Source organism: Medicago truncatula, chromosome 8, assembly GCF_003473485.1.
Source record: "Medicago truncatula cultivar Jemalong A17 chromosome 8, MtrunA17r5.0-ANR, whole genome shotgun sequence".
NCBI classification, from domain to species: Eukaryota; Viridiplantae; Streptophyta; class Magnoliopsida; order Fabales; family Fabaceae; genus Medicago; species Medicago truncatula.
Genome location: NC_053049.1, coordinates 31,386,252 through 31,408,522, shown reverse-complemented (window position 1 = coordinate 31,408,522; position 22,271 = coordinate 31,386,252). Strand labels below are relative to the sequence as shown.

The 22,271-nt window shown below is 34.2% G+C and overlaps 4 protein-coding genes and 1 long non-coding RNA gene across 11 annotated transcripts; 3 read left to right on the top strand and 2 right to left on the bottom strand.

Annotated features, from left to right (window-relative positions):
* Nucleotides 1-295: 295 nt before the first annotated feature.
* On the bottom strand, nt 296-4,287 carry LOC112417134 (uncharacterized). The gene is made up of 6 exons (XM_024772162.2): nt 4,137-4,287; nt 2,711-3,269; nt 2,487-2,613; nt 2,103-2,393; nt 1,858-1,959; nt 296-505 (listed from the first exon to the last, which is right to left on the bottom strand). The coding sequence occupies exons 2-6, from the start codon at nt 3,265-3,267 to the stop codon at nt 296-298; spliced, it is 1,287 nt and encodes a 428-aa protein (XP_024627930.1). The 5' UTR covers nt 3,268-3,269; nt 4,137-4,287.
* Nucleotides 4,288-4,474: 187 nt separating this feature from the next.
* LOC112417405 (uncharacterized) lies at nt 4,475-7,970 on the bottom strand. Its single transcript, XM_024773047.1, has 3 exons — nt 5,924-7,970; nt 5,355-5,733; nt 4,475-5,279 (listed from the first exon to the last, which is right to left on the bottom strand). Exons 1-3 carry the CDS (start codon nt 7,968-7,970, stop codon nt 4,475-4,477), a joined length of 3,231 nt encoding a protein of 1,076 aa, XP_024628815.1.
* Nucleotides 7,971-9,590: 1,620 nt separating this feature from the next.
* Nucleotides 9,591-13,607, top strand: LOC11428266 (NAC domain-containing protein 73). The gene is made up of 4 exons (XM_003628876.4): nt 9,591-9,746; nt 9,876-10,122; nt 10,320-10,509; nt 12,431-13,607. Exons 2-4 carry the CDS (start codon nt 9,946-9,948, stop codon nt 12,841-12,843), a joined length of 780 nt encoding a protein of 259 aa, XP_003628924.1. The 5' UTR covers nt 9,591-9,746; nt 9,876-9,945; the 3' UTR covers nt 12,844-13,607.
* Nucleotides 13,608-14,321: 714 nt separating this feature from the next.
* LOC25501438 (FHA domain-containing protein At4g14490) lies at nt 14,322-18,365 on the top strand. 6 transcript variants are annotated; one of them, XM_024772196.2, is made up of 5 exons: nt 14,322-15,790; nt 17,132-17,217; nt 17,820-17,894; nt 18,142-18,219; nt 18,315-18,365. In XM_024772196.2, the coding sequence occupies exons 1-2, from the start codon at nt 14,323-14,325 to the stop codon at nt 17,134-17,136; spliced, it is 1,473 nt and encodes a 490-aa protein (XP_024627964.1). In that variant the 5' UTR covers nt 14,322; the 3' UTR covers nt 17,137-17,217; nt 17,820-17,894; nt 18,142-18,219; nt 18,315-18,365. The 6 variants fall into 6 exon arrangements, with proteins under 6 accessions (XP_024627964.1, XP_024627962.1, XP_024627961.1 ...); XM_024772194.2 differs by having other exon boundaries at nt 17,763-17,894; XM_024772193.2 differs by having other exon boundaries at nt 17,748-17,894.
* A 727-nt stretch (nt 18,366-19,092) lies between these two features.
* LOC120577761 (uncharacterized) lies at nt 19,093-20,268 on the top strand. 2 transcript variants are annotated; one of them, XR_005643743.1, is made up of 4 exons: nt 19,093-19,128; nt 19,248-19,294; nt 19,698-19,725; nt 19,805-20,268. It is a non-coding gene; the product is annotated as an uncharacterized lncRNA (long non-coding RNA). The 2 variants fall into 2 exon arrangements; XR_005643742.1 differs by lacking the exons at nt 19,093-19,128; nt 19,248-19,294 and having other exon boundaries at nt 19,301-19,725.
* Nucleotides 20,269-22,271: the final 2,003 nt, after the last annotated feature.

Genomic DNA, 22,271 nt, shown 5'->3' with positions numbered 1-22,271 from the left:
CCAAACATTACAGCCCTAGAAATTTATCATAAAGGACACACCAACTTCAATCATCATCACCATCCACACCATCCTCCTCCTCATCTCTATCGACCGGATAAGGCTCAACATTGGGACTTAAAACCGGCGAGGGATCTTGAGCTTGTGCTTGCCTAAATTGAGTGAGCTGCTCCTCATAAGATCTTTGGCGGTTGAGCAAATCTTGCACAACAGCCGCTTGAGTCGCCATCTGCTGCGCGAATTGCTCTTGTGCCAATCTATTAATAAGCTCCCGCATCTCTGGCGTCAGCTCAGGCTACCGGGAAGATCCTTCACCATGATTGAGCGTAAATGTGAGCGTTGATGCAACACTACCCGCCCGATAGTTAGCAGCCAAGTTACCAAGACCGTAGAGCTTCCCTTTCTTCTTCTCGCCGACAACTTTTTTCCAAGTGCGGAAGGTCAAAGAGTGATCAACAGTTGCTCCTTTAGAAATAGCCTCGGCAAGCAGCCGGTCATACTCCTCCTGTTCAAATAATAACAAAATAAATAAGGACACAACTAGTTTATTCATTGTGTATGCATCATTCATTGTGTATGCATTCACACCTAGTTTTTTTTTTTTTTTTTGAATCCATCACAGTCAAGAATGAAAATTCAAAAATGTAATTCAGTATTTATTGTGTTCCATTTTCCAACAACTTATAAATTACAAAATCCATCTAGAACTGAAATACAGAACAGGATATAGAACATAACTAAAATACATGATATATGTCACCTCAAAATGTTGGTCTACAATTGGTAAGGAAACAATTCTTGTACTTATAATCCACACCTTATGAGATTTGATGATGATGTTGAAAACAATTTCATTCGCACAAATTTCGCGCGAAAGAGATATAGCAGAATCAGATTATTCTCACTTGTGGCTACATTTGTTGTATAAGCTCCTAACCTTTAACCCTTAACTGGTTTCTGAATAACAGCAGACAACACAACTTCAGATTTTCCTGATCCAAAACTATCAACTTTCTCTCCCACAACCCATTTCAATTTCTTATATCCAAATCTTTCAATCAACCTTGTTAGAGTTTGTTTCTTCTCTTCACTAAAACAAAAGAAATTATCAAGCCAAAACAAACCACCGGCCCGCAAAACTCGATCGATATCAAACATTAAAAACTCCAATGCACTTGAAGCATGAATCAAATCAAACACATTGTCATAAAATGGAAACCTATGATCTAAGCTCAAGTAAAGTGGAAAAAGTCCTCTTGCAGCAATGAATTCACTAAATGGTGCATCAACATTAAGAGTATTGGTAATCACAGTAACATTTCTATCAAACATTATAGCAGCAAAAGAACCAGAACCACCACCAATATCAAACCCCATTCTAATTCCACCATTTCCTAATGCTAAAACATCATCAACCAAAAAATCATTTTTACTTTTTGACTTCACAAATCTCTGATTCTCATTTCCACCACTAACCAAATCAAAACAATTAACACAATCTCTACTCAATTTCTTTCCTTTCAAACATTCAAAACTCTTACAATTCAAACCACTCCAATTAAAAGTGTTATTACCAACATTCACACCTAGTTTATTCATTGTGTATGCATTCACACCTAGTTTATTCATTGTGTAAACAATAACTAGAGTAATCAGAGTAACCAGTAAGCCAACATTCACACCTAGTTTATTCATTGTGTATGCATCATTCATTGTGAACAAGAGGTTCTCATTACAAGGAACAGAGTAATCAGAATGCTCTTTCATTATTGCAAATTTGCTCTTTGACACATAAACATTACATGTACAGAATAATAACATTAAGGCCTAAAATGTGACATAATTATCAAAGATTACCTGCACTCTCCTTGCACGGTCGTCACAGTATTGGCCAGACTTAGTTTTGTGTGTTTTGTCGTGAATCTCATTAATAAAAGGATCGCGGCGTAACCTCGTAGTCTATTTGTCACAAGAAATAATAAAATTATGAATTAATTAAACATTAAAATTTATGGTCAAATTCATAAATTTAGTAGTATTGATTTAAAACAATCAAATTTAAATATGATATGGAAAAATAAATAAAAGTTTATTATTTTTACCAATCGATCGGCATGCTCGCCGTTGCTTAAACAACCGCCAGTGTGAATGCATCCTCCCTTTTCCGAGGCCCGGTTCGTCTTTGCTTTCTGTGATACTTTCTTGAACTCATCAGACGCCCAATACTTAACCAAGTCAGCAAAGATAGGCGAGCCAATCCAATGTGGCCGTTTTCCTGTCTCCTCAAACCGAAAACGGGCTCTTCTAAGCAAATCTGAAAAACGGGCAGAAACTCTAATGTGAAAATTACGCCGCATTATATCCTGATAAATGGCGTCCCAAGAACACTTGCACTGCATTATAACATATTAAAGAAAATTATTAGTATACTATAACAATTGTGCATATGAAATAAAATAAAAATTATGATATAGATTTGAAGTAACCTCAAAGAGCTTAAACCAGCGGTCTTTCTCATCGTCATCCACGTCACCATATTTCTTCCAAAAGTGATGATAACAATTATGAATTATGTCTCTGATAGCTTCAGCAGCCGGTTTGCATGGCAAAAAGCTGAAACAATAAAAACTCATAATTAAACATTACTACAACTTAATATATACATAAAAGAATTGAAATTGAACTATGTAGCTAATACTATAATACTTACGAGTTTCCACTAGGCCTTAAAATGTATCGACCAAGAGAATCTTTCGGATAATCCGGGTAAACTTCATGATACGACACCAGCTCTCTACCACCATTCATCTGGGTTGCACCATCCTCTTCGACCACATTTTCTTGTTGGGGTTGTGGTGTGTTTTGTTGTTGTTGGGGAAAGGGTGAGTTTTGTTGTGGAGGGATTTGTTGTTGGGGAATGAGTGGATTTTGTTGTGGAGGGATTTGTTGTTGCTGGGGAAAGGGAAAGTTTTGTGGTGGGACTGAATATGGTGGGAAATGATAGGTAGGAGGTAAGATCCCAAAAGGAGGTGTGGTGCCATAATATCCTGGATGTACTGGAGGCAACATGTAAGTGGGAGGAAGAGCAGAAGTCATAGCAGGAACACCTACACTAGCCTGGGAGGACGCAGATGATCCCTGGTCAGAAGATGCAGCAGAAGTGACGGGCATGGGATTTAATCTAGCTTCTGTTGCTGGGTCCACAACGTGAGTATTATATCGTTTCCTGTTGTTGCCCTTGCCATTTCCTTTATTTTTTGGAGGCATTTCTAGATATTTATCAATAACAAAAACATCATATCAATACAATAAATCATCATAAGACAATTAAAGAACGCAACATGACTGCAATAGTTATTTATGTCTAAAGAATATAGTTTACTTGATCTTCTTAAGCTCACAAAATTTCAGAGTAAAAAAAGAACCTTGAAATGGTTGTAGAATCAATTCTACTTAATTATTTTACTCATAGTACTTCCTAATCTAATGCAAAGACGCCATCAAATATTGTTATGTATAAGCCTACTACAAAAGGATTGGATAACTGTTAAACTTGTATTGTTGTTAAATCATTTTAGTGCTCAGAATATTTATACTCAGTACTTGTTGAGTTTTCAAACAGTCACTTATTTTTTTTGTATAATTTAGAGAAAATTGTTTTCCTAATCAAACTATACCATACTTATTGCACATCAACAACTTGTTTACTAATTATTTACACTGTATGACATATGAACATGTGAAACGTGCTTCATTTATAATAATTATTTACACTGTAATACTTGATAACAATAACTAGTTGCCAATAGAATATATTAGAAAATAGTGTAAAGTATAAGCCGTTAATCTAGAAAGGTAAAAAATGGACAGCAAGTTTGTAACTTTTCTGATTTTCCTTGATTGTGGGAACCGTAACTCAACAATGAAGAAGATAGCAATGAAGATACATCTAAAACTAACCCTAATTCAACAAACAATATAAAATCAAAGTTAAAATCAACAACCAATATAACCCTAATTCAACACTATCAATATAAAATCATCAAACAAAATAATACATCCTAATTCAATTTCAAGTTACCAATTTTAGTAACCAAACCCTAAAAATTAAAATCAATTTCAATTTATGTACTGACCTAAAAGAGAAGAAGAGAGGAGATGGTAATGTACTGGCCGACTGAGAGAGAAGATGAGAAGGGCGAACCGTCTGAGAGAGGAGAGAAAATGGAAGAAGTTGGTGGTCGATCGGAACTGATGGAGAGGAGAGGAGAGAACGAACTGATGATGCGGCTGAAGGAAAGAAAAGAAAATGGAAAGGCTTTCAGATCAACCCTATACAACATGAGTTATGGGCTGGGTTTATAATAAAAAAAACTGGTTTGATCTATTGTTGCTATTGCCACCCCCCTGCCCTGCTCAGGTTCGCCCTTGAATACAACAATACACCAATTATAATAATACAACAATACATTAATTATAATCCAAAAACACTTTCATTGACTTGATCCCCTTCATCCAGATCCCTTTCAACATTGGGCTCTTCGAAACCAACATCATCCTCATCATTTTCATCTTCATTAGGAGTTAACAAAACATCAGGATCAACATGATCCCCTTCAACTTGTGCATCACGCCAATCTGTAACCGGCTCAACTTCAATTAACTCATTAACATTTGAAATTTCATCAATTTGCTCAACTTCATCAGTTGGTTCTTCAGTCTCAATGCGACCCCTTGGTTTTGTTTTGATTGCAACCGACCACCCTCGTTTGCGTGGTTGCGTTGGGGGATAAGGAACATAGTACACTTGCCTAACATTATGTGCCATGATAAACGGATCATACACATTATACTTTTTGTCCACTCGAATGTCAACATTGTGGCTTATTTTGTTCATTTTTGTCCACCTAGGCGAGGGATCAAACCAGTCACAATAAAATAACACCACTTTATCTTGATTGTAAAATAACTCGTAAACGTGTTTGATCACGCCATAGAAGTCATCTGCACCTCCTTCTGTAACTCCTTTTACATATACACCACTGTTATATGTCTTCTTCCCCTCACTCCATGATTGGGTATGAAACTTATATCCATTTACGAAGTATGTATGATATTCAGTGGCACATTGTAAAGGACCTTGAGCTAAACCTCTTAAACGAAGGATTTCATGTGTTGGTTCGGCATTGAATACTTTTTGTTTAAACCAACCAGGAAAATATTCATGTATGTAACCAGACGAATCATCACCAAATTCTTCATAAAAGGTATTAAATTCTCTATACCAAAATTAAAAACAAAGTTAGACGTGTTTTAACTTAATAAATAATGTAATGGGAAAAATGTATACTCACTCAAGGTATGGTTTAACCTCCGTGCAATTAATTAAGACATGAACATGAGCTGATCGGTACTCTTTCGCATCTATCATCCAATGTTGCCTCGCCTTGCCAGCGTGGCGACCAGGTAGATTGAAAACTGATAAGGTCAACGGGTCTCTTTCACTGTCAACATAAACTTCATTTCGTGTAGTGGTTGGAACAAGCACACGGTCGATGAAGTAATGACCGAGAAAGTATGAGGTTTCCTTATGAACGTAAACAGCACAAATTGATCCTTCAATTCTAGCTCTATTTTGAATAGATCGTTTTGAATCTCCCATGAATCTTTCAAAAGGGTACATCCACCTATATTGAACAGGCCCGCCAAGCTTAGCCTCATATGCCAGATGCACTGCAAGATGTTCCAGAGTCAAAAAAACCTGGGGGAAAAATTTGCTCAAGCTGACACAGTATGATTGGAATTAACTTGTCTAATTTCTCAAGTTCATCGACTGTCAAAGTTGAAGCACAAATGTTTTTAAAAAATTGACTGATCTCAGTAAGTGGATTTAACACATGGGAGGGTAGTGAACTAAACGCACTTGGTAGTAAGTGCTCCATGAAAACATGATTATCATGACTTTTCATTCCAATTACCCTTCCAGTTTTAACATCGGCACACCTGCCCAAGTTAGAACAACATCCGTCAGGCATTCTCAAATCTTTCAACCATTGACAAACTGCATTAGCTTCTTCGGAAGTTAGAGCGTATATTGCCTTGGGTTTCAACAACTTTCCATTCGGTTGAGGTTTTAACTCCAAGTCCCTTCTTTTACAATACACTTCTAAGTCTTTTCTGGCTTTCTCATTATCTTTTGTCTTCCCTTTAACATCCATCACTGTGTTAAATATGTTGTCAAAAAAATTCTTCTCAATGTGCATTACATCAAGATTATGTCTGAGCAAGTTATCTTTCCAATAGGGGAGGTCCCAAAATATACTTTTTTTTGTCCAGTGGTGGTCAACTCCGTATCCTGGTATTGGGACAGTTGTGCCAAAATCAGTGACTTTAGGATAATCACTAACTCTTGTGCACACCTCTTCTGATGTGATTTTAGGGGGCGGGCCAACTACTACTCTCTGATCCTTTAGGAAGCCATTCTTACTTTTTCTAAACGGGTGATCATGAGGCAAGAAACAACGATGATCAAACCACGAACTCTTCCCTCCATTTTCCAAAGTAAACGCCTTCCTATTTTCCATACAATGTGGACAAGCCATTTTCCCATGAGTGCACCAACCAGACAACATGCCATACGCAGGAAAATCATTAATTGTCCACATCAAAGATGCTCTCATTAGAAAATTCTGTTTGGTTGAAATATCGTATGTCAATTCTCCAATCCATAACCTCCTCAAATCATCAATTAAAGGTTCTAGAAACACATCTATGCCTGCTTTAGGGTTATCTGGCCCTGGAACAACACACGCCAAATACATGTACGGCTTTGTCATGCACATCTCAGGAGGGAGATTGTATGGGGTTACAATGATCGGCCAACAAGAATAGGGTTTCCCTGATGCCTGGATATGTGGAGTGAAACCATCAGAGCACAATCCAAGTCTTACATTACGCGGATCTGCTGCAAAATCAGGATATACTTCATCAAAGTGTTTCCAAGCTTCACCATCAGATGGATGTCGCATGACTCCAGGAATTTTGTTTGAATGATGCCACGTCATATGACTAGCAGTTTTCATCGATGCAAACAATCTTTGTAATCTTGGTATTATTGGCAAGTAAAACATTGTCTTATTCGGAATCCTCCCACTCTTGGTTAGACGATACCGTGGACTTTGACAAAATTTGCATTCCACCAATGCTCCGTCATTTTTCCCAAATTCATTGTCATAAAACAACATGCAGCCGTTTATGCAACAATCAATCTTATCAACTTTTAATCCCAACCTCATCACCAACCTCTCAGCGTCATAATAAGTTGCTGGCAAATTATCTTTAAAAGGAGTCACATCCAACAACATCTCCGTAATTTCATCCACGCCTTTATCAGCAACACCATATTTTGCCTTATGAGCTAAAAGTCTGACACACATTGATAACTTTGATTGCGTACACCCTTCAAACAGTGGGACATTACATTCATTCAACAACTCGTAAAATCTCTGGGCTTGCTCATTTGGGGGTTGTTCGCCTTGTTCATCTTCAACGTCATTATTGTAAGACAATTCCACACCTAAAGCATCAGCGACCATATCATTCATCATGTTGAATTGTTCATCGTTGAATTGCTCGTTGTCATCCACATTTATTCCACTACTCGTAGCTTGTGCATTGACTCCCACCCCAAAATTTTGAAATTGTTCACCGTTATAAATCCAAACCCAATAATCAAGCATAAATCCAACTTTCTCCAAGTGTTTCTTCACTTCATTGGGGTCAGTCTTTATATATCTACACGCACATTTCAGACACGGACATCTTATCCCTCCCTCATCTTTACAAGCTTGTTGTCCCCATGCCCATGAAATAAATCCGTGAACTCCTTCCACAAAATGGGGTTTTAATCCCCTTCTTCCCGGAAATGTTCTGTCATACATCCAACTACGATAATGCTGATAATACTCCATATTTGGCACCTTCAGCTAAATAACCGATTACGTAAGTAAACTAAATTGTGCAAAAATTATTTACGTGAAGAGTTTTTTTTTTTACACACTACTAATAATCAAATTTTGTGTGAATAACCTTCAGTTATTTCTTTGCGTAAGACAAGACTATTTTTCTTACGTGAATAACATTCAGCTATTTTTTTATTTTATTTTTCCTAAATAAACACTTTTTATACTTTTTCATTTAAGTTATTTTTTTAATTCTAATAACTTATAATAAAATCAGTTTTATACTTATTCATTGAAATTATTTTTTTTAATTCTAATTACTTATAATAAAATCAATTTTATAATTATTCATTTAAATTATTTTTTTAATTCTATTTACTTATAATAACATCAGTTTAATACTTACTACACCAATAAATTTAAAATTTTAATAAATAACATATTTTTAATTAAACTTTAAAAAAAATACGGTTTTAAATAATAAAAACATTTTTTGTAGAAAAAAAATTCGATTATGGCTTTTTCTTTTTTTTAACATATATATCAAATAAAAAGAAGCTAATAGATCTAATAAAAAAAACTAATAGATCTAATAAAAAAACAGATATTCAACATACATTTTAAGAAAAAAAAAACATATATTCAAGAGATGATCTAGATAAAAACAAACATATATTCAACATGCATTAATACTTCATCAAAAAATAATATGCATATTTATTATTAAATACAACAACATATATAAAATTATATGCCAATATAAGAAAATAAAATAGAAGCATAAAAATGTAAGTGTAGTAATTTACCAAAGTAAAAGAAATTAGTGTTGTTGAAGAAGAGAGTATTTTGTGGAGAGTAGTTTTTTTTTTAGGGAAATTATGGAGAGTGGTTTTTTGAGGTTTATGTTTTATGGTAAGAAGAGAAATTTTTTTTGAGTGTTGTAAGTAAAATGAAAGGGAGCGATGCAATTGTATAGATGCAATTGTACGGATACAATTTGCCAGGGGTTATCCGAGGGTCTTGCCCCTGGCAAACCGCACAGAGCCCAACGGCTCTTTAATCAATTAAATTTAACAGCTACTCACGTAGCCTTTGCAGGCTGTGCTGCCAAATTTGCAGGTTTTGCAATTTGCCAGGGGTTTTTTCGTGGCACAACCCCTGGCAAATTGTTGTACCGTCCTGTTTTTTCTGACTACACAAGAATCTTTTCTGTCCATACATTTTGCCACGGCTTTTGTGAGGGGTTGGCCCTGACAAATTTGCCAGGAGTTTTCCCTGGCATGGCTCCTGGCAAATTTGCCAGGAGTTCTTGCTCCTGGCATTATTCCCTGGCAATATACAAGATTTCTTGTAGTGACTAATCTATCAAATCTATCACATCACTCTCTTTATTTCCTTTCACACTCCGTATAGATTGAGTGTTTGGGTGTCTAAAAAACAGTTTCCACATTACATTAATTTAGAAAAACTTTTTTTTTTTTTTGAAAGATAATAATTTAGAAATACTTAGCAAACTCATTTATACCATGATATAGACAAGCGTATATACGGGACACAAAAACAAGCAAACTTGGCGTTCAAGCAGCCTTTTCCTTATATATTATATGTAGAGCCCACTTGAGTCCCACATTTCTTTTCTTTATGACTTACACCCCTCTCCCTTTGCCTCATTCCTTCTCTTCTCTCTCTCTCTATATCTATTTCTCAACAACAAGTTATTACCTCTTTGCACTTCAATTATATAGAATAAGTGTTAGGATTTATTCCATTCTCTTCCTATAATAGGTGATTCAGGGAAACCCTTTTCTCCTTTTCTTTTATTTTTTCCTTTTTTATTTTGTTATATATTCTTTCTTTCTTGTTTTGTTTTGATTATTACTAATTTTGGAGCTGAATCTGTGATATTTGTTGTAGGGTGGTGTGGAAGAAATAAAGAGCTTTGTTTTTATGTTGATAGAATTGGAAAATCCCAATTAAAGGGATCATGACATGGTGCAATGACTCAGATGATCAAGATAGGGGCATTGAACTAATAACATCTACTGTTATTCCTGGAACTAGCAATGAAAGTCCTCTTGTTACAGATGATGAAACAAAACCAACCGAAGTTCGAACTCTAACTTGCCCCTCATGTGGCCATAACATTGAATTTCAAGATCAGGTATTTTAATTTTAATAGTATTATTTATTACCCTTAGTGTTTGTGTTTTTTTAATTATATTTATTTTATTAGCAGAAATCGAACTCAGTACTTTCTGGACTTTCAACACTCACACACATGACGCACCAATCACTAATGCTCCAATCTTTATTTAGTTTTTTAACTTTATAATTGGTTGTGTGTGAATGATTGAATAGGGTGGAATCAATGAACTGCCGGGTTTACCGGCAGGAGTGAAGTTTGATCCGAATGATCAAGAGATACTTCAGCATTTGGAAGCAAAGGTTCTGTTTGATGTGCCCAAACTTCATCCTCTTATTGATGAGTTCATACCAACACTTGAAGGAGAGAACGGAATCTGTTATACACATCCAGAAAAGCTACCAGGTCTTAATTTCATTTTACTTTCTAACTTTTTCTCTTGTTTGATGCATGGTTTGGATTTTGGAAATCCCGTTTTATGCATATACTACTAGGGAGAAAAATCAATTAATGATAAAAAAAAATTGATATTTGTCTTAACTCTTTACTTAATAAATTTAGAGACAAATTAATATTAGAAGTACGATTTTTATGTTTTATCTAAAACTTAATTAGTGGTTTTTTTATAAGAAAAGTTGATTGTTAAAATTCTAGTTTTTTTATAACACTTCTTTGAAGGAAACGGATTAGAGAGTACCCCTTGCATTCTCAGTGATAAAATTTGGTTTACCAAAAAATACAGCTATTTTTTTGCTGATTAAGAACTAAATTAATTGTTATTGTATATAATATATGCTCTTTTTTTGTCATAAAAATAATATATGCTCTTTTTTTGTCAAAAAAATAATATATGCTCTTTTTTTGGCGAAGACATTATAAATAGTCTACACTAATTTGCTGATTTTAAAATTATATATAAATGACTCAAAAAAATTATATATATATATATAGAATCTCCTATGAAATATATACCTTGTATGTTATGATAGATCCTAAAAGTTTAATAACACGAGGCTGGGGGTTGGTTTGTGAAATAATTAGTGGAGAAATTTATTTAATAAAGACCCTGGAATAAGATATTTTACCAGTCAAAGGAATAACGTCTAGTTTGCTTCATGTTTAGTTCTTGCATTAATTTGTAACGTGATAATGTGATTATTCTTTGGAGATTCTATCTTTCGAAGAATTTAAGCAAATGAAAGGACTGATCACATGATTTTTTAACCAACTCAACAAGTTTGCATGCATGAGTGAGTGTGGTGGCATTGAAATGTAAACGTGTACACTATTCTTTAATCATGGGCAATAATATTTCTATACCTGAAAATTAACATGATACAAATGATTGATTATACCAAATAGAAGTTTGCGTAAACAAAATTTCACATGATTTGATTATATTTAACTCATAAGGAATCAAAGTATTTGTTTTCTATTCCTTTTCTTGATGATTCTTCCAAAAATTAAAGATGACTTCATGACATGTACATTGAAAACTAATTTTGTTTCTATTATTTTCTTTATTGCTGTTTTTATGTAACTCAAGTACGTAGCATTTTATTCCCAATGAAAATAAAGCACAAGGAAGGAGACAAAAATGAGAAAGGTGTCTTGAATCTTAACTATCCTAAACATTAATCACATGTCAAGACGTAACGTAACTGCACATAATTATCAAAAGGTAAAAAGTGAGAAAGAACAAACCAAAATCCTGGAGATGCAATTAATTTTTTCTTTGATAAACTTTTTATATCTTCACCAACAAGCCATTTATGTCAATCTGTTACTCGCAATTCATATACATCATAGTACTTGTGTTAGCTAAATCTCTTTTCCGTATGTTTTGGGTTACAAAACTTGATCCGGCCGACACTTAAGCTTTTGGATTGGGACCGATCCGAATCCAAAAAAAAAAAAAAAAAATTAGAGACCATAATAGAGATAAAAACACAGACTCGGATTAACCCTCAGGTTAACTGGCCCGTTCCAAAATATTAAAAGGACATATGTGTTTTTTTACTAATTATCTCTCCAAAAAAAATGTCTTACACTTTCACTTTCTCGTGCTAATTCTGATTTTTATGAAACTTTGTTTTCTGTTTCTTTGTTATAAATGATTTGTTTCTTGATTTTAAATTCTTAGTTACATGTTAGTTAAATTTATTTCCAAATAAAATAAATGTTCATGCATTACTATTTAACAACTTGTTTTGGGATCATTTTGGTTGTCTCTGTGATCGGGTTAAGACACGGGTTTAGATCTAAACAAATTGGTTTAATCTAATGTTATGGCAGTGAGAAGTCTCACTTTATATGAAACATGCAGGTGTAAAAAAAGATGGACAGATCCGGCACTTTTTTCACAGGCCATCTAAAGCATACACAACAGGAACAAGGAAAAGAAGAAAGGTTCAAACTGATGAAGAAGGAAGTGAAACAAGATGGCACAAAACAGGGAAAACTAGACCAGTTATTATTGATGGTGTTATGAAAGGTTTCAAGAAGATACTAGTCCTCTACACCAACTATGGAAGGCAAAAGAAGCCTGAGAAGACCAATTGGGTGATGCATCAATACCACCTTGGTAGTAATGAAGAAGAGAAAGATGGTGAATTAGTTGTTTCAAAGAAGATACTAGAATATCTCTCGTCCAGTGAGCGACGATTAGCTTGCAATTCAGTAATACGGTTCATGTATTCATCAGTTAATTTCTTCTTATCGTTGATGGCATCCTCATAGCGTTTGATGTACTCAGACTTTTCACCTTCACTGGCTTCCAGCCGCTTGGTCAGTAAGGTCATTTTATCTTCATTCAACCGACGTTGTAAAGCAAGAGAACTTTTTTCTGATTCAACTTTATCTATTACCCTCTTGAAAAGGTCAAGCACAGGGCCTTCAAAACTATTCAAAGAAACATAATTTTTTAGGAAAAAGATGCAAAAAAGACCGGTTCCACTCCACTCAACCACAAAAAGAAACTTCACAGAAAAATATTTGAACAAACCTTTGCTGCAAGAAGACAGCAAGTTTTTTCCATTTTCCAGGACCTTGAATGGACTTTTCATATTCAGTTAAAAGAGCATCAAGAACCTGCGTCGAAGATAAAATATCCAACCTGGTCGTCAATTCAACAAGGCCATCTTGATATTTTTTTTTATTTTTTTTTGCAAAAAAGAGCTCATAAAAGATTTATTGAAAGAACATGCATGCTCTCTTGTTTTCCCCTTTCAGGTTTCAAACAAGATATTACAATACAACCAACAAAATGAAAGAATGAAGGAATGAAAAGAATAAATGCATCACTTAAAAGCAACATATTACCTTTGCAACATTATCAACCCTAGCATCAGAAGCATTACAAGCAGCCCTCAGCCTCTTTTCCATAGAATGTATGGCATTTGAACACTGTATATCTGCCTCCATGAATGCATTCCTTTTGTAATCCTGTTATTCAATATTAAGTAATATATTAGCAAACATAGCATTTGCTGCATTGCCTCACACTCCAAAAAAGTGGCACAAATATTTACACCATATTAAAAATAACGACCTGTTCTGGTTGTTAATACAAACAAACATAAATATAAACATAACACACACTGATTATCATTTGCAATTCTCCCTATATATACTATAACAGGGTGTAAGCACAAGAGCCAAGTTAGGTTTGTTAAAGCCAGAGATTCATCTTTTGCATCAATACATTTTTAAATGCACCACATGATGTTTGCCAGAATTAATAATAAAAAAAAGGTCAATCAAAACAAATCTGATGATATATATTGCACATATAAAAATGAGGATAGAATATCGCCATTTACATCATAACCTCCAAATATGCCAGAAGCAAAAGGACTATTAAACCATATCATTTTCAAATACTTATAGCTTATCATCATTTATCTCAATTTTACCATTGTAATCTTAATTGAACAAAAATAGTAAATATTCATTAAATACATCACTTTTATGTCATTTCATATTTATAAGCTAGTTCAACCACAAATTTTACTAAACACTGCAAATTCAATCAGCTAGCTTATCCGCTATAAGTTAGCTTTATCAGCTATTCACTATTTTTTACCAAAAAAATTAGTTATTTTTTTCTCTTGTTCATTTTTCTTACGTTATCAAAAAAAAAAAGCCTCTTATAAAAAATGATTTTTTTTTTAAGAAATAAAATGATTAAAAAATAAAATTGAATAACTCTTTTGTAAAATGACAATAGCTCAATCCTCCCCTTCCAAACTCATCACCTCAATCCTCCCCTTCCAAACTCACTCTCTCACTAAAATGGAAGAACAACAAGACCCACCCACTCTCACACTCCAAATCCTCGCCGGTCCACGCAACGGAGAAACCCACCAATTCGAACCTGGATCCACCGTCAAAATCGGTCGTGTCATCCGCGGCAACAACCTCCCCATCAAAGATCCAGGTATTTCCACCAAACACCTCACTATCCATTTCGATTCCGGTAATTGGATTCTCACAGATCTCGATTCCTCTAACGGCACCGTTTTGGACAACGAACCTGTTCCTCCGAATACTCCTTTTCATCTCTGCGATGGTTCCACCATTAAGATCGGTGAAGTTACTTCCATCCTTGTCAATTTCATCAATCCCCAAAGTAAACCTACGGAAACCATGGTAGAAGATAAACCAATGAAGGGTAAAAAAGGGAATAGTGGTAAAAGTGTTAAATTTAGGGTTCCGGTACAGAGTATTGATGAAGATGGAATGTTGAATGGTGATGATGAAGATGGAATTGTGGATCGACCTGAACCAACGAAGGTTACGAGGAATACGCGGAGCAGGAAAATTGTTACTGATTCTACTAATGTGAATTTGGATCCTGTAGAACCGAAGAATGCTAGGGCCACGAGGAATTCGAAGAATAAGAAGAATGCTGTTGAGATTTGTGATTCCAGTAATGGTAATTTGGATGATGTGAAGGAGAAAGTAGAAGAAGTGAAGAAGAATGTGAGGGTGACAAGGAATTCGAAGAATAAGAAGAATGTGGCTAAAATTTGTGATTCAAGTAATGGAGATTTGGAGGGTGTGAAGGAGAAGGTGGAGGAAGTAAAGAAAAATGTGAGGGTGACAAGGAATTTGAGGAATAAGATAAATAAAATGGGGGTTTCTGAATTGAGTGTTGGGGATTTGGATGGTGTGAAAGAGAAGGTGGAGGAGCCGAGGAGTGTGAGGATGACAAGGAATGTGAAGAATAAAGGGGTTGTAATTGGGGAAGATTTGAGCTTGGTGGATGGAGTGGAGAATGTTGAGAAAAAGAAAACGAGGGGTTGTGCTAAGGGGAAGAGGAAGTTGCGGGAAGAAATTGTTGGTGATGGAGATGGTAAAGAGAATTGTGATGATGCTGAAGAAAAGGAGAAATTGGAGGAAGAGTGTGTTGGTGATAAAGAAAAGGAGAAGTTACCGGAAGAGCGTGTTGGTGATGGAGAAGATAAAGAGAAGGAGAAATTACCGGAAGAGTGTGTTGGTGACGAAGAAGATAAAGAAAAGGATAAATTACAGGAAGAGTGTGTTGGTGATGAAGAAGATAAAGAGAAGGAGAAATCACAAGAGTGTGTTGGTGATGGAGTTGGTAAAAAGATTTATGATGCGAAAGAAAAGGAGAATTTGAATGGGGATGAGAATTGGCCTGATTTGGAGAAGATGAATTTAGGTGAGTGGTTTGATTTCTTGGAAGTTTATTTGCCAAAACAGATACATGATGAAACGGAAGAGATTATTGATTCCATGACACAAAAAGCCGAGAGACTCCGCGAGTACGTCATAATGTATCAGAATCAGAAAGCTGGAACTGCCACTGAATGCTAGTATATGTAGTTAACTGATAGTTATTTGAAGCATTAGCACAACTGTTGTTAGGTAGTTAGAATTTGTTAACTGAATGAGTTTTTAGTCAGCACTCTTTTGTTACTCTCTCCATAATATATTGTACCGCTATTATTGCTTTTAGTGAAGTAACTCAAATTTACAGAAATCTTAGTTTGGGAATTGTAGTTTGGGAATAATAGAACATGTTTCATGCATAGAAATCTTAGTAGATGAAGTTGTTGCATGTTGAATCAGTGTGTTTGCATTTGATTGAATTTGGCATGGATGTTAGTGCTAAATCTTATTTGTGAATGTTACTTTTATACTGTTATATCATGATAATAATGTTTTAGATTAAGAAATGTAAAAGTAGAATCAATTGAGTAAGTAAGAGAAAGTAAAATTCTGCAATTTGCAGATTGGATACCCTGTTAGTAAATTGAGCATAGTTTTTTTATACAAAGATCATTTGAGAGTGAAACTTGAACCATTGCAATGTAGACAAAAATATCTACAGAATAGGCTCAAGAATCGTTGAATTACATTGAGTGAAGTATGAGCAATTCAGGTTTCAAGTTGAGTTAAAGTTTCTGCCCTGTTTCTGTATATATGCAAGTTCTTTGATAAAACTGTATGAATTAGATTGTTAAACACCAAAGATAAAATAATATTTATAAACTATACATTCTAAGCTTTCCAGGGAATGTTCGTTTACTCAATTTGGACGTCGTTTGATATTTTAATTAAAAAGACGAAGTTGAGCTCTGACTATTGTAAACTGAATTTTAGGACTGGTTTGGTAGAACTTTATGAATACAAGGCATTTGATAAATTTATATCAGAACTTGTGATTAGTGTAGAAGTTGATAGTGATTATGAAACTTAATCTAGAAGAGAATCTCAAATGAGGTAAGTGAACACAATGCCCTGCATTGTGTAGACAGGTAATGTATGATAATAAACTTGTAGTATTTAATAGTTGTTTGATGTACAACTAAGTAGACTAATGTATTATATTAGTAGTAGTTGCAATATAAATTTATTATGTATATAATAAATTTGCTTATTTGTTATTTTAATAAAACTTGACAGGTTTAGTTTTGAATGTTTGTTATTAGTATTAGTGTTAATGATTAGAAATGAAATAAGAACATTGGTTAAGATGTTTTCTTATTTTAATTTTCAGGTTGAAGACTTTTGTTGGAGTTGCTGCAAAATCTGGTGGAACATGAATCAGTTAATATTCATGAATAAAAACTTCATCCAGTGGAAGTAAGGCAATTGTGTATCTGATCTGGTAAAATTTGATATGTGGTGTGATACAGGATGTTGCTTTAGTCTTGGTCTCAATGTTCTGTAATATTTCTGCATATGTGCATACTTTGATTCAGCTTTTAGTTGATCTGCATATTTCTGAAATTAGGCAATTGTGCATAGTTTCTATCTACAGTTACATTGCATTCATTCATGAATTTACTAAACTCATAATGAGTCTGATCATGTTGCACTTATTCATGTTAGAACACTTGGTTGATGTAATAAAGAATGTATAATGAAATGCAGAAAAAATAATCATGAAGTGAATCTAATCTTAGCAAGACTTTTAGGAGAAGAGTGCTTTCTGGGGGTCTAAGGAGTAGCAGAAATGATTTTATGTTTAACACATCTGTTTATGTGTTGATTGGGACTAAAAGTAGAAGTCTCATTTTCTGTGCTTTAATCTGTATTGAAATTCTTGGTGTGCTGCAATAATTTAGTAGCTTAGTAGTTTGGCAAGAGTAACTGGCTTAGTAAACTTTCAGACATGAAAATTGAAGGTTTCTGAACCTAAAAAAGCTGATGCTAAAAATGCTGCACCTGCAAAACATGTGAAGGTTGTTGATCCAAAGGATGTGAAAGATGAAGATTCTGATGAATCTGATAATGAAATTGGAAGCTCTGATGATGAGGTATTCGATCAATGTTTTGTTTAGTTGCATGTTGCTATAAGTTGTCAATTTTTGGTAGCCATATTGTCCTTCAATCTAATATATACGAAGTTGAAATGAGATAAATTTGTTAAAAGTGCTAGGGGGTTATCATATAGTATTCTCAGCTTAGGAAAATTTTCTTCTCATCTTCAGTAAATATAAGTCTTGATTATGCATGTCTGAGCTCAACATTTTATTAATATTGTTTTGATCTTGATAATTGTAGATGGAGAATGCTGATAGTGATAGTCAAGATGAAGATGAGAGTGATGAAGATGACGAGGAAGAGACTCCTGTGAAGAAGGTAATGACACATTGCTATCATGATGTTATTTCATTTGTTATAATTATTATCGTTATTACTGTGATTTGAGATAAACTTGTCATTCTGTTTTGAAGGTGGACCAGGGAAAGAAGAGGCCCAATGAATCTGCTTCAAAAACTCCAGTTTCTAAGAAAACAAAAAATGCCACTCCTGAGAAAACTGGTGAGACCAAGTTGTATTATATATTGTAATAAATATATTTTAGTATCTTTTTGTCTAATTGGACAAGTATTTGATGAATGAGATGATATATGAGTGACCTTTAGAGCATTATCTTCAAGAGCATTGTGAGGTTTCAAAAAAGTATGTATGCAACCAAAAATGGGAAAAATGGATATAGATTATCAGGTTTCATTTGTGTTTTTGCCTTCGTGTTTTACAATTTTACTTTACTTACATGATTCATTTGTGCAGCCTGCACCACACGGTCTGAAGCAACAGTTTGCTGCTGATGACAGTTCAGCTTATGTTCCTGCAGCATCAGTTATTGCTGAACCGCATCAGATCAAGTGGCAGCCCCCTGCGAGTGGTCGATTCAAATGTAACGTTGATGCAGCTTTTTCTATCCCCCATAATCGCACCGGTGTTGGTATTTGTCTTTGGGACGACGAAGGGACTTTTGTTCTTGCCAAAACTGTGCATGGAAGCATTGCCGGTTCGCTCCTGGGATGTAGTGTAGCCTTTGGAATGTTCAACAACCATGACAATTTTAAGGCCTCCCATAACAGTGCAGGTGGGCAACCAGGCAATATATATTTTTTTATGTAATTTATTTATGTTGTGTGTCTTTATTTTAATAGGACCATTTTTTAATAAAAATGATGATTAATTTCATTTCTTGTACTATGTTTGCAGGACAATAGCAGTTGGCATTGGATAGTAGTCAAGGTAAGAACATCAGTTATTTGATGCTTGAGCCTAAATATCATGTAAACAATACTGCTACTTCAATTTCTGCATTAGCTGGTAAATATTTTTATTTTTATTTTTCCGAAATTATATGATAGGATGAGGATGAAGGCTTGAAAGATGCACAAATGAGAGGGGCCTTCAGGTATTAATGTCATGAATTTATTCATATAAAATCTGATATATTTCACATAAGTTTAGTACAAAATCTAATTAAAATTTGTTCATTTATAAATTAAGCCTCTATAATCTTTGTTATTGTGTTCTTGATGCTATCAAATCATGGTTACAACTTACAGAACAATATCGAAGTTTTTCTTACCACTTTAGGTTTAGGATCCATATGAACCTTAATCTGTCATACTGCATCAGTTATATAGATGAATTTCATTTTCATATTAGTTATATAGTGATTAGCTGTTGGTAAAGCTGTGCTATAAAGGGTTGAGCTACATTTGAAACTTTATTACTCATAATAGTTGTGTTGTATAGTGAAAAAATATTGACGCATGAAATGTTTATTTTTGGAATGATACACCGCTTCATAGAATTATGGGACCAAGATAGAGGATTCTGGTAATGATCACTTATTAGTATTTAAATTTACGGTTTGGTGTTTTCTTGGTAAACTGTTCTTGGGTTTATAATGCTTTAGGAGGTGGAAAAAGATGTCAAAGCAAGGACAAAGGGTGAGACAGGAGCTGCAAAGACACTCTGTATTCCCTTTGATCAGCCAGAACTCCCCGAAGGTATAAGCATTGTTCAAGTGGAGGTGTTAACGTGTTATTATTTTATCCTACTTCCGTCTCTTTATAACTTAAGTGTCTCATTTGAGTTGTGCATGGTTCCTAAGAAAATGTTTAGTTGAGTTGATATCAATGATAAAATGTATTTCATTTACTAAAACTTTAGTAATATTTGACAAGTAAAAGTTGCAAATGAGACACTTAGTGCATGCTTGGGCTATTCTCTGTGTTCTATATACATATAACTATTGGCAGTGGGATGTTAAGGTTCTTTGCACACAAGATTTTGTTCATGTTTAGTTATTTTTCCTTTTGTGAACCCTTAAAAAGCTTCAAGGACTCATGCCATATATTTGTGACTTTTCTTCTCTTATTCGAATATGCCAAAAACTATGCAATTAAAAGTTACGAAATACTGCTGTGATATCACTACAACAGCCATCACTAGAGACTTACTATCTTTTTTATGACATTATTTTACTCTCTGATGGACACATTGTGTACCAAGGTCCTTGTGTATAAGTGCCTGATTTTTTGGCTTCAATGGGTTTTATGTGTCCCGAAAGGAAACCAGTGGTAGACTTTTTACAGGAAGTAAGTGCAAATTTACCAGTGGTTAGGACTAAGTTTTACTAATTATTCTCTCCTTTTTAATTTATAAACCTATGAATTTGACAGTTTATCGTTTTAATAGCAACTCAAGTTCACAAATATTCAGATTATGGGACCTTTGTTCTCAAGTTTACGAAGAATGACAATGTTCTGTAATTTGAACATCTCTCCTTTAGAACAAATTTTTTAAAAAGTACGTAATTCAACCCGTGCGAAGCACGGGTTTGTAACTAGTACTAGTGGAAAAAATAAAGTTGAGATATTGACATCTTTGTCCTCGTAGAATAGAGACGTATTCATTCTGCCAATTAAATTGAGTTGGCCATTGAGACTTTTCATAGGCTAGCATCCTTGTTTTCTTTATGTCCTTTTTGTCCCATGGTCAGAATAGACGTTTCAAAGTTAAATTCTTGCTTCACCCTATTTTTTGAGGCTCATGCTAGCGTGGGAGACCAAATCAGGTCTCTCACGGTGGGAGGGGAGAAAAAACCTGCAATTGCAGGTCACCACTAGCTTTAATAGTTTTATATTATTTTTGCTATTTATACTTTTGATCCACCTAAGTTAATTATAAATATTCCACTCGAGTTTTTTTGTTTACGAAATTGGCATGTCCCCCCTTTTTTTTGTTATTATTATTTAAAAAACAAAATAAGTTACTACTTTTAATTATTCTTTTCTTTCTTCTTTATTCTCTCCTTGTTCTGATTTCCCTGCATCTCTTTTCAGCACTATCATCACAAAAATAGTGCTCATGGCACGGGTAAAAACTATTTTTTCTGATATTCATCCTTCTTACTACATGACCAGCATCACCATCCCACAAGTTACTACCACCACCATCATCGGTATCATCAATATTCATTAAACAACAACAACTACCGCAACAAGTCAATTTTTTTTTTTATTTAAATAACCATTTATAAATTAAAAGAGCTTTATTTCCCATGATTGAGGTTGGGTATTCTGTTGGAAAACAAAAATATTTCAGTTTTGAGTGTTTAAAGATACAGAAAATTGCTTGAAATCACAAGGAATTGTTATTTGATTCATGATTCTAGGTTAAAATTGAGTTTTCTAAAATGACATGTTATAGTTTTTCTATTCCGGGTCGCGAGGATTTTTGACTGGGTCGTTTTGACCCGTCTGGAGGTTGAAGATGAAGTAGTAAAAACAAATAAAAATAAAAAAACTCATACAACGCAGGCGATGGGTATCGAACTGGATACAATTTTTTTCATGAACAGACACTAATCAAACCAATTGTACCACTAATTCTATTGTATACGTACGGAATTTGATTATTATTAACCGTAAAAGGTTAAGCAATAAAAGATTCTATGATTAATGCAATATATTACATCAAATGCTTGCAGCTATATACACCATCCGATAACTATTATAAGCAAAAATTCATATTTTAGGTTCATTTAATAATTGTTGTATGTGATATTTAATAAAGATCATATACATTATTTATTAAATTAAATGAATTTAAAATGTAAATTTTTGCTTATAATAGTGACCTAAGGGTGTGTGTGATATTAAAAATTTATATAAAAGATTTCGACCAAGTTGACTACTTTTCTGAAGGAATAGTTTGTCGGATTAACTTATATGAAATATTTCAATTGCCGAAATTTTAATTCTTACTTCGTTCTTAATTCATTTAGATCATATCAAACTGACCGCTAGTCAATTAAGTCCGTCTTGGTCGTCCGTAGTGGCCGCTAACATAAGGTAATGATAAGGTAAAGGCCATAA